The 23,258-nt window shown below is 31.2% G+C and overlaps 2 protein-coding genes across 2 annotated transcripts; both read left to right on the forward strand.

The window, feature by feature from the left end:
* The first annotated feature begins 2,209 nt into the window (after window positions 1–2,209).
* LOC130665982 (uncharacterized) lies at window positions 2,210–20,358 on the forward strand. Its single transcript, XM_057466616.1, has 18 exons — window positions 2,210–2,264; window positions 3,314–3,362; window positions 4,571–4,802; window positions 5,804–6,568; window positions 7,160–7,258; window positions 7,491–7,658; window positions 8,180–8,375; window positions 8,447–8,654; window positions 10,350–10,428; window positions 10,507–11,031; window positions 12,296–12,423; window positions 12,816–12,847; window positions 14,834–15,036; window positions 15,160–15,352; window positions 18,686–19,197; window positions 19,268–19,466; window positions 19,599–19,817; window positions 19,880–20,358. The coding sequence occupies exons 1-18, from the start codon at window positions 2,210–2,212 to the stop codon at window positions 20,059–20,061; spliced, it is 4,044 nt and encodes a 1,347-aa protein (XP_057322599.1). The 3' UTR covers window positions 20,062–20,358.
* Window positions 10,186–13,042, forward strand: LOC130665357 (uncharacterized). Its single transcript, XM_057465692.1, has 4 exons — window positions 10,186–10,428; window positions 10,507–11,031; window positions 12,296–12,423; window positions 12,816–13,042. Exons 1-4 carry the CDS (start codon window positions 10,324–10,326, stop codon window positions 12,946–12,948), a joined length of 891 nt encoding a protein of 296 aa, XP_057321675.1. The 5' UTR covers window positions 10,186–10,323; the 3' UTR covers window positions 12,949–13,042.
* Window positions 20,359–23,258: the final 2,900 nt, after the last annotated feature.

Here is a 23,258-nt window from a genome sequence, read left to right on the forward strand (position 1 = left end):
GGAGTTAAATTATGGATTCTTTTTCGAGATATTGTGTTTTCAAGCTACAAAATTTTTTTACTGCTTGACGGAAAAATTTTTTAGTTTATTTTAATGATTTTCTCGTTTCTATTGCACTGAATTGGTTTTTGAAAATTGCAGAAATAATCTTTATTACATTATCTGTAAATTGGTGCATCATTTGAGATGTTTCTGTCCACTAATAAGACGATAATAACAGAAATAGTTGTAGAAAGGAGGCGAAAAAAAATTTTCGATCGTAAAGCACTCCCTAATGCTTCGCATTATGAGTCGACCAATCGAGAGGTGGTTAGAGTAGAGAGGTATTACTATGGGTAATGTAAGCGTTATTAAGCCGGTTCCTAGAAATATTGGTCAATATATAGAGAGGTGGTCAGATTAAAAAGGTGGTCATTTGTACAGGTTTTACTGAACATAAATTTAGTAGAACTGACAGTAATACCTAAACGTTCGAGGTTGAGGCACTACTTCATGAACATTTTAAGTAAATAAAATGTAAGTTTATCAGCTTATTTATTTATTTATTTATTATTTTTAATTTTCATAGCTTATTAAAATTTAATATAATTTTTGTTGCTTTTTTTTTTGTAATGAACCAGTCCTAAAACATTTTGCTTTTTTTCTTTCTGAGCTCAAAAATTTAAGAAAACGTTGACTTCTTCACCGAATCTCAAATTTTTACGGTATTTTAAAACTCACAATTAGTTTTTTGTTTTTTGTTGAAATTATAGTTGAAACTATATTTACAGCAAAAAGTGAAGAATTTAAATATTTTGAAACTATTTAACTGCGAAAACACTTGAAGATTTTATAATCAATTTACAAAATTTTTTTTTAGCCCAGAAATACTCGAGAATATTATAACCAAATTATATTTCATTTTAACCGGCAAAGATTATTTTGAACACATAAATAATCAAATTGATACTACGAATCGTTCTACATTTTAAGCAAAGACCAATAAAAAAATCAATCAATTAAAGCATCATAAAACCACGAAAACACAGCGTAATTAAGTGTCCTGTGTTCCTATATGACTACATTTTTACTCGGGAATGAAGTTTGTACTGAACCATTAGTTCAATGGTAAGTTAGTTGTTATCAATGAATTACTAATAAAAATGTTTATAATATCTTTAAATAATTATCAACATATCAATGCCACTAATTACCTAAATATTAAATATTTAATACAAAACTTACATGAGGATCATTTTGTTTCCATGCGTACGAACCCTAGTAGCAATCTTCGTCAAAATCTTGGGAAAAAAGTATATAGGGGAGCCTGGGGCACGAATGCCCCCTTAAACCGGTTTTTTTGTGGCTTTTAACCATCAAATTCATTTATTTTCCGTCTATTTCGGAAGAACCAGTCGAAATTTTGCAAGAAATCGAAAAAAAAATTTTTTTTTCTAGGGCACGAAGGCCCCCTCCCCGAAAAATTATAAAATTTTTTTTTTCTTATTTTCCGTCAAGTTATGACCTCTATAATGTTTTTTATCATATTTTAGGCCAATATGTGATATGTGGGGTAAAATGGTCCACAAAAAAAATTGTAACGAAAAAATTAACTTGACGGAAAATAAAAATAAAAATAATTTTTTCGTTGCAATGTTTTTTTCGAGTGGTCCATTTTCACCCACATATCAGATATTCACCTAAAATGTAATAAAAACATTATAAAGGTCATAACTTAACGGAAAACGAAAAAAAAAAATACTTTTTTCGAGTGGTCCATTTTACCCTACATATCACATATTGGCCTAAAAAAAAATTTTTTTCCGTTTTCATCCGGTAAAACTATGAAAAAAATTTTTCTCTGAATTTTTCATCAATTAGTCTTGTAGGAAATTTAATTCTTCACAAAAAAGTATTGAGTTAGTTTTTTCGTAATCCTAACGGGTAAAAAGTTATTTTAACTGTACAATTTTAGCTGGACAAATATATTTTTGTGTTAACTTGTAAAATTTTTTTTCAAGCTCGGAATCAACGGAAGTTTCCAGCCAATCCGTAAAGTCAATCATTTTCCAGAATTATTTTCCAAAAAATCAACTATTAGACGAAATTTATTTTTAATCAAAGCAATATTAATTATCTGAAATGATATTTCGCGGGGTTATAAAATTTTCAGTTATTATTTCTTTTATCATTAGTTCAATTGATGCAGGACCAAGTGATTCCTCACGAAATGACAATGGAGAATGGCAACTCAATATCGTTCATACCAATGATATGCACTCAAGGTAATTTTAATAATTCATTCAAAAATACCCTGGTGGATCGTTTATCGTAATATTGCGGTAAAATTCCGTTCTCCTACTGCAAATTCACGGTGAACATACTTTACTATTGCCATGAAATATCATACGTTTACCGTAAAATTTAGTATTTTACCGTAAAATACTCTCTAAACATGAATTAGTGGAAATTTCATTAATTACATTAGTGAATCAGTATTCACTTCATAATCAGTGTATTTAAATAACAAATTAGTGAATTCTCACTAATAAATTTAGTACTATAATTTTCACTAGCAAATTAGTGATTTTCACTACTGAACTAGCGATATTTTCATAATTTCTACAAGTGAAACTGTTATTCACTTCTTAATTTATGAATTTCACAATTTCACTAGTAACTTTAACTAGCAAATAATTAAATATTTTACTAGATATAAATATAATTATTAATTATGGTGCTATTTCTGAAAATTTTAATAAAAAACTTTCAAAATAAAAAAAAAATAGAAGTACTCTCTTAAAATGAACCAGTGAAATTCCACTGATTCAACCAGTGAAGTTCACTGGTTGAATCAGTGAACGTCGCGCTCACTGGTTTCAACCAGTGAACTAAAAATATGTAAGCGCGCGGGTACAGCAGCATTCTGTACATGAGTATATTTAAGTGTTTTATTATGTAAATAAATAAGTAATATTTATTGATTATCTTCATGTAATATTTTAACTAACTTTTATATAACAATAATAATTATATGCCATAATTTTTACAGAGTTTAAAAATAAATAACTTTGGAGTAATTTCAATAGCTTGGAGCTAACCTCAAAAATGAATGACATAATTTTAAAATTGAACAATATAAAAAGCCCATTGAAAATGGAAACAAATTAAATATTTATAAATCCTAATAAATATTATTTATTTTATTACTAAATAATTTTTAATTAAATATAATTGTTATTAAGACTCTTTTTGTTTGACTTCACTTTGTTTATAAATAAACGTTTATAATAAAATAAAATTAATCTAACCTATTGTGTTTATATTTATGTAGTACACCGGCGTATCACTGGTTTAACCAGTGAATTTCACTGGTTCAACCAGTGAGTCAAGCGATCATCTTATTCCACTGGTTGAATCAGTGAATTTCACTGGTTAAACCAGTGAACGCTCGGTTCACTAGTTGAACCAGTGGATTTCACTGGAAAAATAAGTGAAATTTCACTGGTTCATTTTAAGAGAGTACAGAACAATAATATATTTATATGAAGAGTACGTCAATCATAACATCACGGATTTTTTACTTCTTCATCAGTCATTGTTTGGTATCATAACGAATATACTATTTACACTCACGCAATCACATGCGTAGGTCAGCGCACTGGATAGCATCAAAGACTTTGAATCGGAAGGATGCAGGTTCGAGCCCAGCAGTCACCGGGATTTTTTCATCAATCAAAATCATGTATACTTCCTCTAAGTAAAGATTCTAATACATTAATCACATTTCGGATCTAATTACAAGTGTCATATTTTTTTTCGCAATATAATATTTTTTTTTTACCGATGAAATCAGTGGATTCCCATATTCACTTTTCAATTTAGTGGATTCTCATATTCACTTATCAAATCAGTGAATTCTATTATTCACATATTCGTTCAGTGAATATTCACTAATTCTGCGTGGTACGATTGTAGCATTGACAATTAGTGAATATTCACTTGAAATGAGTGAAAAATCACTAATTCATATTTAGAGAGTACCGTAATTTTCCGTTAAATGCCGTAATTCTTCCGAAACCTTAAGTTAAAGTCGCTTTTGAATTGCCGGGGTCATTAGCGAATACAAACTATTAGAAGTGATCCCTTGAGACTTTAGGGGTTTACGGAAGGTCGACATTAAGGCGAATCTCAGAGAACCGGCTTTTCCGGCTAACACTGAGATTCGAACCCACGTATGGCCAGTTACCAAGTTAGAGTAGTAAGCCTACTTACCTCTCAGCCATGATGACTGGATCAGACTTCCTTTTTTTTTTTTATTTCATGCACTGCGTAGGTCGCGATCACTGCAGCAGTGGGGTTTTTTTTTTTAGCCTTGGGAGATTGCGAATAACTCGCAGAATTTTTAATTTTTTGGTCCGAAAATTTTATCATATAATTATTATATATCCAAAAATATATTCTTAAAAGGTAAAAATATTCCATGCAGTAGTTTTCTCTGAAAAAATTCCCAATCAGCTTTTTTTCAGGCGGTTACACTAGAGGTGCCCTTTCAAGGGTTTAAAGTTTTTAAATTTTTTTCTTTGATAAGGTTCGAAGAAATATCAGCATCGGCAACCCCATGCAGTCCTAAACAGAAAAAAAAGAATAACTGTTATGGTGGGTTTGCAAGAATATCTACTTTGGTTAAACAAGCAAGAAAATCATCGACTCCAACTTTATTTTTGAACGCCGGAGATACTTACTTTGGGTCGACGTGGTTCGGTTACTATGAATGGAAAATAGTTGCCAAGTTTTTAAATATTTTGAAGCCTGATGCTATTGTAAGTGTTTTTTTTTAAATTACTCTGCCGGGTTCTGATTACCGTAAATTTACCCATGCACTGTAGAAAACTTGGGGAGTGAGGAATTAAATTTGGAGTGAAGGCGGAGTGGATGATTTTAATTATTTATTTATCCCCTTGGAGTGAAATTAATTAGAGTAATTTATTTCGAGATTGAAATCGTGGATCGGAGAGGATGCGTATTAACATAGAATTCACATCACTTTGCCGAAATAAAATTCGCTATTCTGTATGCAAAGTCATTTTTTATTTAAAACTCCAGAACTCCATAAAAAAAAAATTCTTGGGACTTTTTTTTTGGCATTTTTATACTGGAAGAAATCATAGTTAACAAAAAACGTTTGTATTGTGTGGAGTTATTCCTAACGGAAAAAAAGTTACGGGCCATTTTTCATAAAATTACATGGACACCCGATAAAAAACGTTTGGATCCAACCAGATATGTTTGGATCTCGTTAAATTTGTTTATATCTAAATACATCCAAATACTTGATCTTGCTAGATATAAGCATATATAATTATATCTGCTCAGATCTAATCATATATAAGCAGATATAGAGATGTACTAAGATTGATATCCAAGTAGATATACACAGAAAAAAAGAATTTCTTGGCGCAAGAAATATTTTGTATTATGAATTGAAGACAAAAATTTTTCTTGGCTCAAGAATTTTTTTCTCGCCTAAAAAATTTTTTTCTTGTTCCGAGAAAATTTTTTCTTACCCCAAGAAAAGTTTTGTTTTCACTTTATAATACAAAAAATTTCTTGGGTCAAGTAAAATTTTCTTAGAACAAGAAAAAATTTTTTGCGCCAAGAAATCCTTTTTTTCTGTGTACGCATATCTAAGCATATACAAGTATATATAGTTATATCTGCTCAGATCCAACTATATATAAGCATATTACATGAATTTTCATTAATTTTTTTCTAAATAAAATTAATTAGTTTACAATAAAATTAAATAAATATGTTTTTTCAGTCATTAGGAAATCATGAATTTGATTTAGCGCCAAAAGGATTAATACCTTTTATAAATAACGTGACATTCCCAGTGGTAACATGCAATTTAGACCTCACAAAACAGCAAGATTTAGCGGTACCAAATCTTAAAAATTTTACAATTATCGAGAAAAATGGAAGAAAAATAGGAATAATTGGTTACTTGACCAAAGAAACGGAAACGATATCAAGGATTGGGGAAGTCGTTATTTTGGACGAAATAGAGTCAATAAGAGATCAAGTAAAAATATTGAAACAAAAAGGCGTCAATATAATAATAGCGCTCGGCCATTCAGGTTATGAACGCGATAAGGAAATAGCGAAAGCCGTTGATGGTTTGGATCTCGTTATTGGCGGCCACACAAACACATTTCTGTATAATGGGACTGCGCCGGATCAAGAAGTACCTGAAGGACTTTATCCAACGACGGTCGTACAGAATAATGGACGCAAGGTTTACATCGTTCAAGCTTTTGCGTACACTAAATATTTGGGTAATTTGTCAATTGTTTTTGATTCTGAGGGTGAAATAAAACAGATTGAAGGTAATCCTATTCTGGTAAATCACGAAATTGACATGGACCAGAATGTTGTTAAGCAATTAAACGATATGAAACAACCTATTGTTGATCTTATGAGTAAAGAAGTTGGCAAAACGAAAGTTAAATTAGAAGGGGGAAAATTACCCTGTCGAGTACGGGAATGTAATTTGGGGAATCTTATTACCGATTCAATGGTTCAATACGTAAGTTAAAAATTTTCCAATTCTAAATGAATTTTTTACATTTAAAACCCCGAATTTCTAATTTTCAAACGATTAATCAAAAAATTAATTGATTAATTGATTTGTGTTATCAATTAATTAAATTAATTATTGAAAATTTCTCTTATTATTTTGTTGGGGAATCAAAACTCATCATGCAGAAAAAGTTTTTTTTTTAAATTCAACTTTGATTAACAAAAAATATCAATTAATCAAACGGATTACGGTACATAATAATCATTCAATACAATCGTAATAACGAATACGCGATCTGAAAATTTGAATTCGGATACTCTGAATTATTCAATCAGTTAAACAGTAAAATAAAAATTTTAATTTTACAGATTAACAAACTGATTAATCAGTTGATTAATCGATTAAATAATAATGATCAATCGTTTTATTTTTCAATATTAATCACGTTAATAGACCCGTAGTACATCGAATTTGAATTTTTATCTCCGAAATTGATTAATCCGTCGATTAAGCAATTAATCAATTAATTAATGAATTAATCGAAGCATTCGCGCTTTGCGTACATTTTGACGAATAATTTGTTTTTATTTTTTCAAGAATACTGGGGTATACGGAGGTAGCGATGGATGGACGGACGCCGCAGTCGCTATTTTCAATAGTGGCGCGATAAAAGCTTCTATTGATAAATCACACCAAGTAATTATTAATATCACTTTTTAGTACACTGTAAAAAGAGCGGTGTTAAAAATGGACTCGTTTTAACTCCACCCGGTGTAAAATTGAAATTACTATTACTTATTATAATTTTAACACCTACACCGCTTGGACTTACCCCGGTGATTTTTTACAGTGTATAAATAATATCAATAATGATAAATAATAAGTATTTTTCTTATTGAATATTAATTAACGAATTTTTTCATTATAGATAACATCGAATGATATTTATTCCGTTTTGGCAAATTATGATGTCATTGGAAAAATAACTATTACTGGAAAACAATTACTGGAAGTTTTAGAATTTAGTGTCGCATCTTTGAAACCGGATCAAGGTCCAGATTCTTTAGGACGTTTCTTACAAGTCTCTGGACTAAAAGTAATAACTATAAACAATTATTATCATTATTATTATTTGTTTGTTTAAATGCTCACACGGAAAGAAAATTATGGGAAGTTTTCCTATGCATTATGGAAATGGTTCCCATAATGGTATGGGAATAGTACCTATACTACTATAGGAATGGTTCCCATATATTATGGGAACCATCCCCATAATAGTATGAGAATAGTTCCCATACTATTATGGGAATAGTTCCCATAATGATATGGGAATGGTTCCCATACCATTATAGGAATGGTTCCCATAATATTATGGAAACTATTCCCATATCATTATGGGAACCATTCCGGCCATAAGTTTAGTATCGTCTTGAACTCAGTTTGACTTTACGTTGGGGTGTTAACCCAACGTAAAGTTTTTTGTGCGCTTTGTAGGTCAACAGATGGAAGGCTGACCTATCTTGCCCATGGTGCGCCACGGAGTAAACAAAATCTCCGCTCGCCGCACAACATGCACCGTGGGCATTATTATTATTATTATTTTTTTTTTTTTTATAGATTGTTTATAATTTATTGCAACCGACTGGTTCAAAAGTCGTACGTGATTCAACATTAATACGCTGCGCTGATTGTGATGTTCCAAAATATGAGAAAATAATAGAAGATAAAATATATAAAATAATAACTGTGGAATTTCTACACACAGGTGGCGACGGTTTTGAAATGTTAAAAAATTTACCATGGCAGTCTGATGGTAATATATTTATCGATTGATTTCTATAATATGTTATTAATTAATTAACTTGTTTAAATTATCATTTTTAGTATCGGGAGTAACAACTCGTTATGCGTTAGTCAAATATATTGAGAAGAATTCAATTGTTTATCCATATATAGAAGATAGAATTCAGTTCATTATTGAACAGAAGACTGATGATTCTACTAATGATGGCCATACTTACAGTATAGATATTAGGGTGTCCGTTATTTCCCAAGTTGTTATTTTTTTTTACTGCCGCCCCCTGAACTTTTAGTTTTTGCCCTAAAAAAAAATTATCCAACCTAAAAAAACTCTTAATTTTCAAATTAAACCGCGCCGAAATCATGTTTCATTTCCTTCTTATAAAATCTTTATGGAAATTGATGAGAATCTATTGGATTTTATGAGATTTTCTAAACAGGGTAGCGATAAAAATGTCTAAAAACAGAAATATCCACCGTCAGCCATTTGGGTCTATCAGCAACACCGGGATATCTGAGGTGTTGGATATTTTTGTTGGGTAACTTCTTAATTAGTTATTTTTGAAATATATATTTCCACCTGTAACCTTTTCCTTTATACAGAATTCAAGACTAGATATTTGTAAGTCTTTCCTGCTTAAAAAATCCGATATATTCTTATAGCTGTATGTATAAGGCCCTATACTTAAATATAACACTTCGTATAGAACTCATTCATTCTTATAAAATCTCTATCGAAATTCATGAGAATCTATCCCTGATTAAAAATATTCATTGAAAAGTATTGAAAAAGATGAGAATTGAATCCTTTTGAATACTTTCTATACCCCAAGGTTTTCCTTTAGATATAAAATTAATACTTTTCAATCCCAAAATAATATAAGAATTTCTAAACTTCAGAGGAATTGGAAAAGATTCAAATGAATTGATATTTTCAATCTTTCTGAATACTTTTCAATACCAAAAAAGTCTCGAATTATAGAGTCACGTATGGGATTGAAAAGAATTCAAATGAATTTAAATTTTTGAATCTTTTTGAATTCTTCTCAAGACCAAAATAGTCTGATATTTCGGATCGAGTGTAGGATTAAAAAGAATTCAAATGAATTGACATTTTTGAATTTTTCTGAATCCTTCTCAATACCAAAATAGTTCGATATTTCGGATCGAGTGTAGGATTGAAAAGAATTAAAATGAATTGAAATTTTTGAATCTTTCTGAATCCTTCTCAATACCAAAATATTTCTATATTGGAAGGTATTGAAATGATGAAAGATTGAATTTTTTTCAATACTTTTGAATTCCATTATAAGAATTAGGAAGTATTCAAATGATCGAAATTTCAATTCCATTCAATACTTTCCAAAACCTCCGTGGGATTGAAAAGAATTGAAATAATTTTCAATCCTTTTCAATGAATATTTTTAATCAGGGATTGGATTCTATGAGATTTTCTAAACAGGGTTTTGAACTCAACTGGATCCTTTTGATTCCAATTAAGAATTTTTAATCGTAATGAAATAGAATAAATCAGAAACTAAAATATATTATGAATACCATTTTTTAGTCGTTTTATTGAATATTAAATATGTACTATCAAATATCATAAAATCAACTCAGAGATTTCATTCGTATGAAGAGGTTAACCGTTACGACCTTTTAATTTTACACTCAACTGAAAGAGTCTTCATGTGAACTGTGCGGGCAAACTAACAGTTCAACAAATGACCAATCGCGGCGCTAGTTGCATAAGCCAACAGGAAGTCGTAAAATCAGCGAGTGTGTACCGTGACTCGAGTAGTAGATAAAAATAAGTATAAATAGAAACCCAATTGTTCAAGTAGTCCAATAATATTTTTGTTTTTAATAACCTAAAAGTTTATTGTGTGTCCTATTGATTTTATTAAAAATTTTTAAAAGTAAGTTTTATACAAACATTTTAATATTTTAAGTTTTTAAAAATGAGAAAAGTTTGCGCCATTGAAAGTTGTCCAAGTGGTCGAGGTAATGAGAGTCACGACACAAAACACGACAAGCCTCGTCAGCTGTCTTATTTTTCCGTAGGGGTTAGTAAATACATTGATTTCAAATCTTAAGATTATTAGATTTTAAATTTTATTACTAATTAACAAATTACTCTGCAGTGTTCGACAAAATTAAAACGTTGGTCCAAATCTTTAGGGATAAATTTAAAAATCACAGATTACATTTGTCAGTTACATTTTAAGAAAGAACACATTAAGGATTGTGATCTACTAAAAATTAGGGATATTATACATTTTTCTGATCGACCGAGAAAATATCTACTGGACGACGCTCTACCAACCATCGAACATCAATCGATAGTTGACGACGAACAGCAACAGCCTGTGCAAATACCAGCGGATGTAGATGTTCAGGAGCAATCAAGTCATTGCGATTATTTAGAAGAGCGGCAAAAAAATCCACAAGATACCGATGAAAATCATCGAGAACAAATATATGAACAAACGAGAGAAGAATTTTCAAATTCTTTGAAAGAATTAGCAGATAGTATTATAAGTAGTTATGTACTGCCAAAAAATTGGTATTTTTCAATGAATCCACACGGAATTCACTGTGTTCGCTTTGACCCTGTGAAAATGCGGAAAACAAATGAATTACGTATAAACAATAATATGTCTGTTACTGTATGTACATAAATATTGCGTTACTATTTCCAGAAGGAATTATATTTTCATACGCCCTTTTGGATTTAGTCACTAAATTTAAAACCAAACGAGCGCATAATTTTTTTTTCATTGCCAATCGTTTTGTAGACTTATTTACAGCTAAAAATTTTCTTTCCAATTTTCAGCTATAGACAGGGTTGCCAGAAGTGTTCAACAGAAAGTAGCGTGACCTTACAGAAAAAGCGCACGCTAACAATAAAAACCGCCCAATGTTAATAATTTTGAATAAATAGACATTTTTATTTTTAAATAGTTTATTTTTGAAAATATATTGATAGATAACAAATGACGAATATTATATATTATTCAAGTTGCCCACAAGTCGACCGCAATTTACAGACACCAACTTTCTGGTGACCAAATTTGGCTATTCGGAATTATAGTAAATTATGAAGACGTGGGAATAAACCGAGAACAGAGTAAGAAATTCAGAAAATAATTTTTTTTATTCTTAGAAGATTAGTAATCATACAGACGAATTTCAAAATAGCCCAATTTGTGGAAAATCGCCTACACAGAAAAAAAAAATTCTTGGCGCAAGAAATATTTTGTATTATGAATTGAAGACAAAAATTTTTCTTGGCTCAAGAATTTTTTTCTCGCTTAAAAAATTTTTTTCTTGTTCCGAGAAAATTTTATCTTACCCCAAGAAAAGTTTTGTTTTTACTTTATAATACAAAAATTTTCTGAGAACAAGAAAAAATTTTTTGCGCCAAGAAATACTATTTTTCTGTGTAATAAAAATTTTAGCGCAAGGTACGTCTGAAATTCGCCCAAATTGCGGTAATACACCGAATCTGGCAACCCTGGCTATAGAATAAGTTTATAATATGACTAGCAATTAAAAAAAAAATTACACGGTCTTTTAGTTTTAAATTTAGTGACAAAAGCCAAAATGGCGCCCAGTGAACAAATAACCTTAAATTGTCATCATATATAGGTTATAGAACATAGGGCGTGTTCGACCGAAGTCCTGAGTAATCAGTAAGATTTAGTATAGTAAAAGTATTTACTATACCAAATCTTGCTGTCCTGAGAAAATTTGCTCAGGGCTTAGTTCCGCCGAACACGCCCTATGATCTATGCTCTATATATGATGTCAGTTTAAGGTCATGTGTTTATTGGGCATATAAAAATATATGCTTTTGTAAATATTGACGTGATATACTTAGTATATGTATATTTTTTTTTGAATTTGAATTAATTTATAATTAATTTTTAGATAATTTGCTCGAATAACCAAGAAGAGAATATCAATGAAAAATTAACATCAATTGATGAGCTTCATAATTACTTGAAGCATGTGGAAAAGTGGCCTTTGTGTGTTGGTACTCAGATGGAAAAATCGAAGTAAGACTTAACCCTGATTAAACAAAATGATTTTATAGGATTAGAAATGATTAACTTTTTAATGATTTTTAATCCTTCAAAATTATGAAAATCCTTTTTGAAATTTCATCATTGATCACAGTATTGATTAAATAAGAAATTTACTTTTTTTACAACGACTGTTATGTTAAATTATTGGAATATTTTCGACAATTTAATAGCTGCGAAATTAATTTCGAAACAGTTATCCCTCATTTGACCCTGTCTAGAAAATTTCATAAAATCCAATAGATTCTCAAAAATTCCCATAAAGATAATTATTTATAAGATTGACTCACAGTCGCACAAAAACGTCCCTTAAATAATCATACTACAATGTGATATTATTAATTCTTTCAAATTTCTATTTTCAGATATTCGCCGGAATGCAAAGGAGTAGTTTTTGGTAAAGAAAGATACATAAGACGGCAGAGAAATCCTCGGTGTTATACCTGTCGTGAACTTCGCAAACGACTTTTAATGATAGAAAATATTCTAAAACAATAGAAATTCACTAAACCAATTACCTGTATTTGTAAATAAATAGTAAAAAATTGACCTATATGTAAGAAAAAAAATAAATGCAGCAATGCTGCCTTTTACCGTCTGTTTTTTCAATGCTTACCCCTAGTAGCTGTCTTAGTCAAAAAATCTTAATCTTGTGAGCACAGTATCTAAAGATATAATATTTTGCTGTATTCTGCTTGATTTCCTCAAGATTTGCTCCAGAATTAATCAATATTGCCACTAGGGACTTCTTGCAAAACCGATCTTGTCCCTACGAAAAAACTAATACTGTACTTTCCCTCCCAGACAAATTTTCCGGTGGGTACATAATATAATTTATTGGCTATTTGGGTTTTTTTTTGGAGGCTTGATTTAATAGTCTGTAAGCCCTAACCCTAAAAGTAGAATTCTTAGTCTAGATCTATAATAAAATAAGGATAGATCTCAAGATTTGCTTCAGATTCGATCACGATTGTTCCTAAGGAACCATAGTTACTACCCCTAGTCGCAATCGTAATCAAGTTTAGAACTAGACTAGCGTTTCTATTCTCCAGATTGCCAGATTTGCTCAGCATAGGTTCGCTTTTCAAGCCGTCCAATAGCATTCATAGGTTTCGGTTAAGTTGAATTCCAGGTTTCTAAGCAATTTTCTTTTCGATTTGACGGCAAAAATGAATGAATTCTCGACTTGTTAGTTTTTTACTCGAAACTAGGCAGTAAATATTGCAATTCAACTATTGCTAACATTTTCCAGTCTAATGGACGCAAATTTCGGGCGAGTTGAATTTTCAAGTTGACAATAATTTGCATTGAAAGTGACTTTTGGAGACTGTCCCTGATTAAAAACTCCGATTAAATCTGATTGAAATTTAAACGGATATCTGTCTGGTTCAATCAGAAACAAACATTCAATCAAATTTATTTTTTTCCCGATGAACTTTCCGGTTTCTGATTAACGTTCAATCGGATTCATTCGGAACTTTCCGATTAAATCCGATTGAAAATCAATCGGGAATTTCCGATTAAATCTGAGTAAAATTTTTAATCAGGGGTGTTTATATATATTTCGTTATAAATTTTTACTATGATTGCTTTTATGCACGAGCTCGTGATTTTACATGAGCCAACAAGGATCTGCTGAGATTTGACTTTCTGTCCCATATACTACGGTATCATATCCGTGAATTGGTACAGGCGGTTCAGACACATGGCAGAGTCCAGTATTTCTTTGATAGAACCCCCGAAAAATTTCTTCTACCCCTAAATTATTAGAGCCAGAGTTTAGAAGTAGAAAATGATAAATCTGCAGACGTTTTATCAGACCATACAGAGACATCTGCTAGCCAATTTCGAAGCTTGTTCACAACTTTTTACAGATGGTAAAAATGTTTCGTTCGAGCTTCGAAGATAAGTCTCCTTATTATTCATTAAAATCATAGATGTCACTCCAAATGGACATTTTTATCAATTCAACCTTCAACATATTAAGAATTCATAGATAATCACAAGCATGTAATTAACAATTCGTCGAAACAATGAATAGATAAAAAAAATTTTTTCTCTCTAGAAAAAAAAATGTCATGCCTTAAGTTATTAAGAATTTATTGTACCCTACGCCTGGCAATTATCGCTGATCAGTCTCCGAGCTCACGTGTTCTAATCCGGAGTTTTTTTTTTTATCTTTAAATTATCTAACATCATGTCTCTAGTATTCAAAATTTATCTAATTATTTATAGTTTTTACTTGATCTCTGCAATAGAAGGTTTGTTACATAATTAATATTTTATTATTTAAGTCTTTAGAAAACCTGATAATTATTGAATTTGTTAAATAATTTATTTATTTAATTATTAAATAATATTTTAAATTCAAAAAAAAAAATAGATGCAAATTACTGGACTGATATAGCGAAAGACGAATTAGAAAAATCGTTGTCATACTCGTGGAATAAAAATATTGCGAAAAACGTAATATTATTTATTGGCGATGGCATGAGTATCGATACGATAACGGCAAGTAGAATTTACCATAATGGAGAGACAAGTTATCTTGCATGGGAAAAATTACCTCATGTTGGTTTATTGAAGGTCAGTCTACAATAAAAAACGTATTATTAATTTTTGCGTTCAATAATTTACGCAAAACTTATTAATAATAGTATTCATTTATGAGATATATAAATGCTTATATATATTTACCTTTATTATCAGACTTACAATACTAATAAAAAAGTATCGGATTCAGCGTCGACGGCAACAGCGCTTTTTAGCGGCGTCAAAACGAACTACAATGTAGTTGGTGTCGATAATAATGTAGCTCTGAATGACTGCGAAAGTAGTTTGCGTTCAGAGTATCAGGCCCAATCGATTCTCGAATGGGCGCAAAAGGCTGGAAAGGATACTGGTTAGTATTACGATAGATTTGGGTAATATGGGCAGGTCTAAAGATCCATAGTCGGGATCTGTCGGGGAAATAGTGCAGACAAGTTCTGTTAGGAGAGGGGGGAGAGTGGGCCCCTTAAGGAAAATAATTATAATATCATTATTTTTTTTTACGCGTTTACTTTTTTTTAGACCCTTGAAACTTATTTTCACTTCATTTTGCTGCGTCCACTAAAATTGAAAAATCGAAAATTAGGGGCAAAGTGGGCCCTCAAAAAAATTTCGGATTTGATATTTTTTATTCTTTACACTTGTGATATTTGCAAATAACTATAAAACAATTGTATTTTATTAATATAAAAGTCATTTTGAGGGGGATAGCCACTGTGAGGATAAAAAAAATACGTGATTTTCGGGAATTTTTTTGACTGGGATAATAAAAGAATTTGGGGATCCGGTTTCTTTTGTTTCATAAAGTATACATTGAAGATAATTCCCCTAAATTTTCATTAAAAAATATTATGTTGTTACAAAGTTATAAGCATTTTGGCGGAGCACCAAAAAAATTTCCCCCACCACGGTCTCATCTCTAACTCAAAAACGAATTGTCAGAAACAAAAAAACCAAACCGCGTTGTAATCTGTATGCATGTGGTTATCGTTCCACGTAGGGGATTTTGAAAATTTGTATTTGAAAAAAAATGAAGATACATTAATAATTTTTTTGTTTGTTTTTCTCATTTTTTTTGGATTCAAACAGCACTCATATTGTTTGAAGTTTTGAAAATTTTAAGGGTCTTACTTTGCCCCCAGGGACCCACTTTGCCCCCTCCTTTCCTACTCAGAAAATTCAAAATAATTATGAACTTTGACAGAAGCTCTTATTGATTGCTAAAAGTATACTATACCCTATCAAAAAATCCTTATAAAAATCCAGTCTAGATTCCTACACGGAGAAAATTTTATGGTAAATGTTACCATCAAGTTATAGTACAATTTTTAAACTGAATTATATGATTGATAATATCATTTAAATTATTAAATAAACAATCTGAATGGTAGTGTCTACCATCTGTATGATAAAGTTTACAATTATTGATGATAACCAGAAATTATACCTGTTATTATCTTAAATAATTACTACTATTATAAAAAATCGTAATTCTTAATAACCTGATGGTAATGGTTACTATCAGCCAAAATAATGATGACCATCTAAGCTAATAAAAAATTAAAATATAAACGTTATAGTCTGACGCTTGTCTATGTGTAGTTTGATTAACTGGGGTAGTGATTAATTTCACACACACACACACACACACACACATGCATACATATATCTACGCACGTGCACATGCACGCACACATGTACATAAATACGGGGTCGCACACTTACCCCCGCACACCTGTACACATGCGCACAATTACCCCCACACACCCGCGCACACTTACCCGCACACCTGCGCACACTCGCCCGCGAACATGCACACATACACATGTAAACACACGCGCACACATATATCCTCGCACGTACACATGCACACACACGCGCGAGCACACACACATTCTTAGTTAAGAATTTTTGCAACTTTGAATGGTAAGAGTTACCATCTTCTATTATAACAATTATAATTTTTAATAATTACAATTAGCATCTTCGATAGTAACCGTTACCATCATCAATTGTAACTGTTATCATTTTCAATTGTAATACTGATCATTATAACTACTGAAAAATGTTATTACCATTTTAGATGGTTAAAATTACAATTTTTGTATAATAGATACAATAATTAATTTCTCTCCGTGTATGGTTCCCATATGCACTGAAAAAAAAGTTTTTTTCCACCTAGAAAATTTTTCCCTCCCGTAAAGAACCTGGTATTCTAGTTTTTAAAATACCAAAGTTTTTTTCCCACACTAATAAGTATTCTGATTGCTAAAAAACTCGGTTTCCTTCTCAGCAAAATACCAAAATAAAAAATATGGCTGAATTAACCTCACTCAGTTAACACATATTTAAGTAATGTTTATTTTACTACGAGCCTTTTTTTAATAATATTAAAATAACTACTAATTTTAAAAGTTGTATTTATGGTAAAATTACTGGAAAATTTAATTTCTATAAAATGTAGTGATTACTGCGGTTGCTATGGTAACGCAGCATTAAGTTTTAGCTCTAGAAAAAACTTAGGTATTCTCAGGGGAAAAATACCAGTTTTTTAATATTAAGAAACTTAAACTGGATATTAAAATACTCGGATAAAAATATTTTGTATCCTGGGAGGAAAAAAACTTTTTTTTCAGTGTGGCGTTTTCAAATGGATTCCGATATGGCTATAGGAATCCAGCATAGATACCGATATAGATTTTCACATAGGTTCCTATGGGAATCCACACCATGCCAAATTCATATGGGAATCTAGTATGGATCTAGTCAATATAGGAAATGTAACATATTCCGTACAATACATTTTATAATACGTTTTATAAATTTTTAATAGTAAAGACACGATTTTTAAAGTTCAAATATTAAATTTTCTTGCCTAGACAATAAATTTTAATACTTATCTTATAATTATTCACGTTTTAATTATAAATGAAAAAATTACTATTTAGAATGATAGTATTTATTGATCACTTGATTCTTATATTATTTGCCGTTTCTCAATTTATATAATTCACTTTTTTCCGTGTGTAGAAACCCAGATTTCTATATGAATTTCCCATAAAGAAATCCATATATGTAAGTTCCTATATAGAAATCAAGATACCCACACAGTAAAAAATATTGTGTATTTGTGTCGAAAACGGTTTGTGTTAAAAATTGTAGTGTGTTAAACTAACACAAAGTTTGTGTCACTTTATTTTGTAACATAAAAAATGTGTTATACACTCTTTATTAACACATTTTGTGTGTTACTGTGGAATTCTTTGCGCCCTCTTGTGGCGATATTTCAACATAATCTTTGTGTTAAAAAGGGGTTACACAAAGTTTGTGTCGAAATTTCAACACAAATTTCGTGTCAACCGTTTTTAACCCACAAACTGTGTTGATTTTACACAATATTTTTTACTGTGCACGATTTCCGACATGAATTTTTATGCAAATCAGTATTCTCCTATATTAATTCCTACGGATTCTTACATAAATCGATATTTTTCTATATGGATTCCTATGGGTTCCACACGAATTTTTTGATAAGGTAATCTTATTCTAATTTTGTCTGTTAGTTTATGTACCGAGTCCTGTACTGTATAGTTAAATTTAAAGTCGTCATGTCTTAAATCACTTTTCACTAGGACGCTACTGAATTTTCTAAAATTGATGAAAAATTAATGTGCTATATCAATAGGTTTTGTAACGACGACAAGAGTAACACATGCGACACCGGCTCCTTTGTACGCTCACTCACCGAATCGTAATTGGGAATGTGAAAACAAAATCCCAGTTGGAGCTAGAAAATGCAAAGACATTGCGCGTCAATTGATTGAAGATGATCCGGGAAGAAACATAAAAGTTATTATGGGCGGTGGGCGCCAGATGCTTAAATCTAACGTAACGGGAACTAAAATAGACCCTATTGATACGTGGGCATGTTACAGTAGCGATGGGCGAAATTTAATAGAGGATTGGGCGCGAGATAAGGCTCTGAAAAAGGCCAGGCACCAGATTGTCCAAAATAACAAGCAATTGAGGGCCGTAGATCCTGATGATGTAGATTTTCTGATGGGGATCTTTGCCAATGGACATTTGAATATGGACTGGGAGAGAGTTGATGGCCCAGAAGGGCAGCCTAGTCTCGAAGAGATGACCACAATGGCAATTAAGGTGCTGCGGAAGGCGCCCAAGGGTTTTTTGTTAGTGGTGAGTTTTCAAAAGTTGCTAAATTCGTTTTGAATGAATTCGTTGATAAATTTCGACTGGCTTTGATCAGGTTGAAGGTGGACTAATTGATTTCGCTCATCACCGCGGGCATGCTGCTCAAGCACTCCGTGAAACTGTCAGATTATCGGATGCTATCAATGCCACTTTACAGATGGTCGATTTAGATGACACTCTGGTGATCGTTACTAGTGATCATTCGCATTCCATGGCCTTCAATGGGTACGCTGATAGAAATTCTTCAATTTTAGGTAATTATTATAGTCAGGAAATTCAGAGTGACCACTTAAAAATATCTGCACTTATCGTAACTCATTACAAACCCGCGGCTTTTCAATTTTTTCAATTATCATTCAAGTTAATAATAAATTTCCGGACTTTAGGCATCGCTCAGAAATCAAAATACGACGGAATACCGTACACTTCATTGTCTTACAGTACAGGAGGACCTAATAATATGGCCTACGAAATAAAAAACGGCACAGCAACTCGAATAGATCCCAGTAATTACAATACATCAGATTATAAGTACAGCCAACAAGCAGCTTTCATTAGCGACGAAGCTTATCATGGCGGCGGCGATGTTCCGATTTATGCTATAGGTAATTATCAAATTATTTTTATGAAAGAAAAATCTTAACCATGGAATTGTTCGTTTTTCTAGGACCTTACGCACATTTGTTTCATTCAACACACGAACAAAATTACGTTGCACACGTAATTGGCTATGCGGCGCAAATTGGACCGTACGCCAATGCTGCTAATCAGCTAAACCGGAAGTGGATTGTGATAATTACATGTTCTATCATATATGTAGTATACTATTGCTCAAATATATATTTCTGATGCTATCAGCGAGGAAATATTGTAGAATATAGCTTATCTGTGCTCATTTGATCTTTGATTTTTTATCGAGATAATACTTAAAAATCGCGACTAATCGCAATCAAGTATTTTTTTTTTTTTCTATCTTCAGTATTTTTTCTTTCTCTCAGTTAAACTTCGCAAAAATACCAGTAAAAGTGTTGGAAATGACTAATCATAAAAATAAGCAAAAGAAGTCTTGGTAACACAGAGGTGTCAAGTGACATAATCGCACGAATAAAGTAAACATTGATAAACTTTATTTTATCAGTATTTTTTTTCTAAATATACTTTTTGATGTATTTTTCTAGTTAATAAAGTAAAATGATTTAGAATAGTTTCAATCCAATTTTTTTTTATTTTTTGACAATAAAACATGCGTTTAAAGATGCACGAGCAGGGTAACTGGTGGGGATAGGTACTTACGGATTTTCACAGGCGTCTTTTTTCGGTACTTGGAAGATATTTCAATGCGGGATTTAAAAAAAAAAAAATTAGAAAATTTTTTTGGATCAGTGTACTATATATGTTTACCCTGGGTCGAAAAATTAGATCTGTTTCAAATTAAATGATAAATTAAAATATTTTTTATTTGATTGAGGTTTTGAAATCTTATTTATTTTATATGGAAATGTATAAGCGGTTCGTGTCCGTACTATTCTCTATCCAGGCCAATATCAGACTTGTTTCGTATTATATGAAGTCTGTTTTTAATCGCTTTCAGATTGAAAACAGAATTTTTCGGTATAATTAAATCGTTTATTTGAGAAACCCCATAAGTCATGTTTTTTACGAAATTGGGTTTTTTGCATTTTTGAGTTCTTTGGATGTCCCTCCATAGAAATCAATCAAAATATGCATCAAATCAGCGTTTAAAAAGAAATTAATGGGTTGACAACAATTTCATTTAATTGAGAAACCTCATAAGTCAATGACTCAAATAAACATCCCGAGACGAAAAATTCAAGTCTCTCTGAGTCTCTGAGAGTCTCTAGAAGGCTCGCTGAGTCTTGCTGAGTCTCTCTGAATCTTCCTGAGTCTCTCAGAGTCTCCATTTTAAAGACCAGCAGACAATCGTGTTTCACATGGTCTCTTTGAGTCTCCCAGAGTCTCTCATTCAGAGACTATGGAAGACTCAGACTATAAAATTTCCCAGCAAACATTAAGTCTCCCAACACGAGACTTAAAGAGACAACTTACAGACTGTAAAATTTTTTAGCAAACATGTAGTCTTTCAACACGAGACTTGGAGAGACTAAAGACTGTAAAATTTCCCAGCAAACATTTAGTCTCCCAACACGAGACTTACAGAGACTAAAAACTGGGAATTCCCCAACAGCTTTAAAATTTATCTCTTCAACAAGGCCAAACAGTAACAAAAATTTTATAAGTAGGGTACGTTTATCTACAAACAATAGTGTATGTACATATAATAAAATTGGTACTACATTAGGCAGTAATATTTTTACACGTACAATATTTTCGTAGGTTGGTGTAAATTTGTAAGTTTGTGTCCAGAAAATAATATTTTAAAGATTCATTCCGAACTGAACCTTCGAATCGGATAGTTTGCTTGAAATATCAGTGGATATCGTGTTGTGTTTCACAGTGTTAAAAAAATGTTCGTTTTAGTTTTTTGGATTAAAACCTTGCAAAAGTCTGTTATTAACGAAAAAGACATTTGCATTCCATCGAGCCCAGACGTTACAGCAGAAGTAGGGGATATTGTACTATAGTGAAATGGGGAAAATCTAAGTCTCAAACGAAAATTCTCCAATACATCAGTAAGTTATTAAAAATAGTAAAACTTGTAATATAACAAAATAATTTTCACAACTTCGTAAAGATTAAAAAAAATTTTTTTTTTTCTCTATTTTTTCTATTTATTTAATGAAATCTCTGTTCATATTCATAGGGTCTAAAGAAGAATTAGAAAAAATAAATGTTGGGGAAAGATGGAAACATCATTGATAAAGCAACAAGAAACTCGAAAAAAAACAATTCAACAAAAATATTGCAGAGAAAAAAAGTTTTAGTAAATTCAAACTATTATCTCAAAAAGCTTGTAAGCAAACTGAGAAATATTATAATGAAGAACTTTTATCGAGTTTACTTGAAAAAAATTGCGAAGATAAAGATAATTACACAGATGACGACGAGATAGTAGCCGATACAATTCGAGATGACAATAAAACATCAGAAATCGATGAAATCAGTAAATCATGTTATATTTCAGTTTCCGATAATAGTATTAGTACCACGTGCGAACTTTGTTCATCATTACCTGTAAGTAAGTATTTGCATTCCTTTCTATAACAATAATTTATTATTGTTTATTTTCATTTTAATTTTTCATACATTTATTTATTTTAGCATTAGTTACTGCATAGGCTATCATGTGTATGGAACATGTTTTAAAATTTTTAAAGACTATATATTATCAGAAAGTATCTATTGAAAAAGCAAATAGTAGTGTAAGTAATGAGTAAAATAATAATGCATTATACTCCTGTATAAGAAAATTTAAATTAATTTTAAATGTAATATTTAATAATAAAAACTATTAATATAAAACTATATTGTATTTTTAATTATTTGTATAAAAATATTTTAAGAGTTGATCCTCAGTCTCTCATTCAGAGACTTTAAAACAGTCTCGTAGAGTCTCTCATTAAGAGATTCTAAAACAGTCTCGCCGAGTCTCTCATTCGGAGATTCTAAAACAGTCTCGCCGAGTCTCTCATTCGGAGATTCTGAAACAGTCTCGCAGAGTCTCTGATTCGGAGACTTCTATTACTTTAAAACAGTCTTCGGAAGTCTCTTCCTGAGAGATTCGTAGAGATCGAGTCTCTACGAGTCTCTGTGGGTGCCACCACAGAGACTCCCAGAGACTACAATAAGTCTCTCATTCAGAGACTCCAAGAGACTCTCAGAGACTCCGAGAGACTTGAATTTTTCGTCTCGGGATATGGGGCATTCCACGCCAAATCAACCACTTTTGACCCCGACCCCTTTCGATTTGGCTGAAATTTTTTTTTCCTTTTATACCCCATTAAAATCATTTTTCAGAAAATTTTCAAATTTTTTTACCCAACCCAAAAAAAGTTATGAGTTTTTCAAAAATAAGGCTTTTATTTTTCAAATAGCTATAACTTCTTCAAGAATTGACTAATCGGGAC

The sequence above is a fragment of the Microplitis mediator genome, chromosome 3 (genome assembly GCF_029852145.1).
Source record: "Microplitis mediator isolate UGA2020A chromosome 3, iyMicMedi2.1, whole genome shotgun sequence".
Classification (NCBI taxonomy): domain Eukaryota; kingdom Metazoa; phylum Arthropoda; class Insecta; order Hymenoptera; family Braconidae; genus Microplitis; species Microplitis mediator.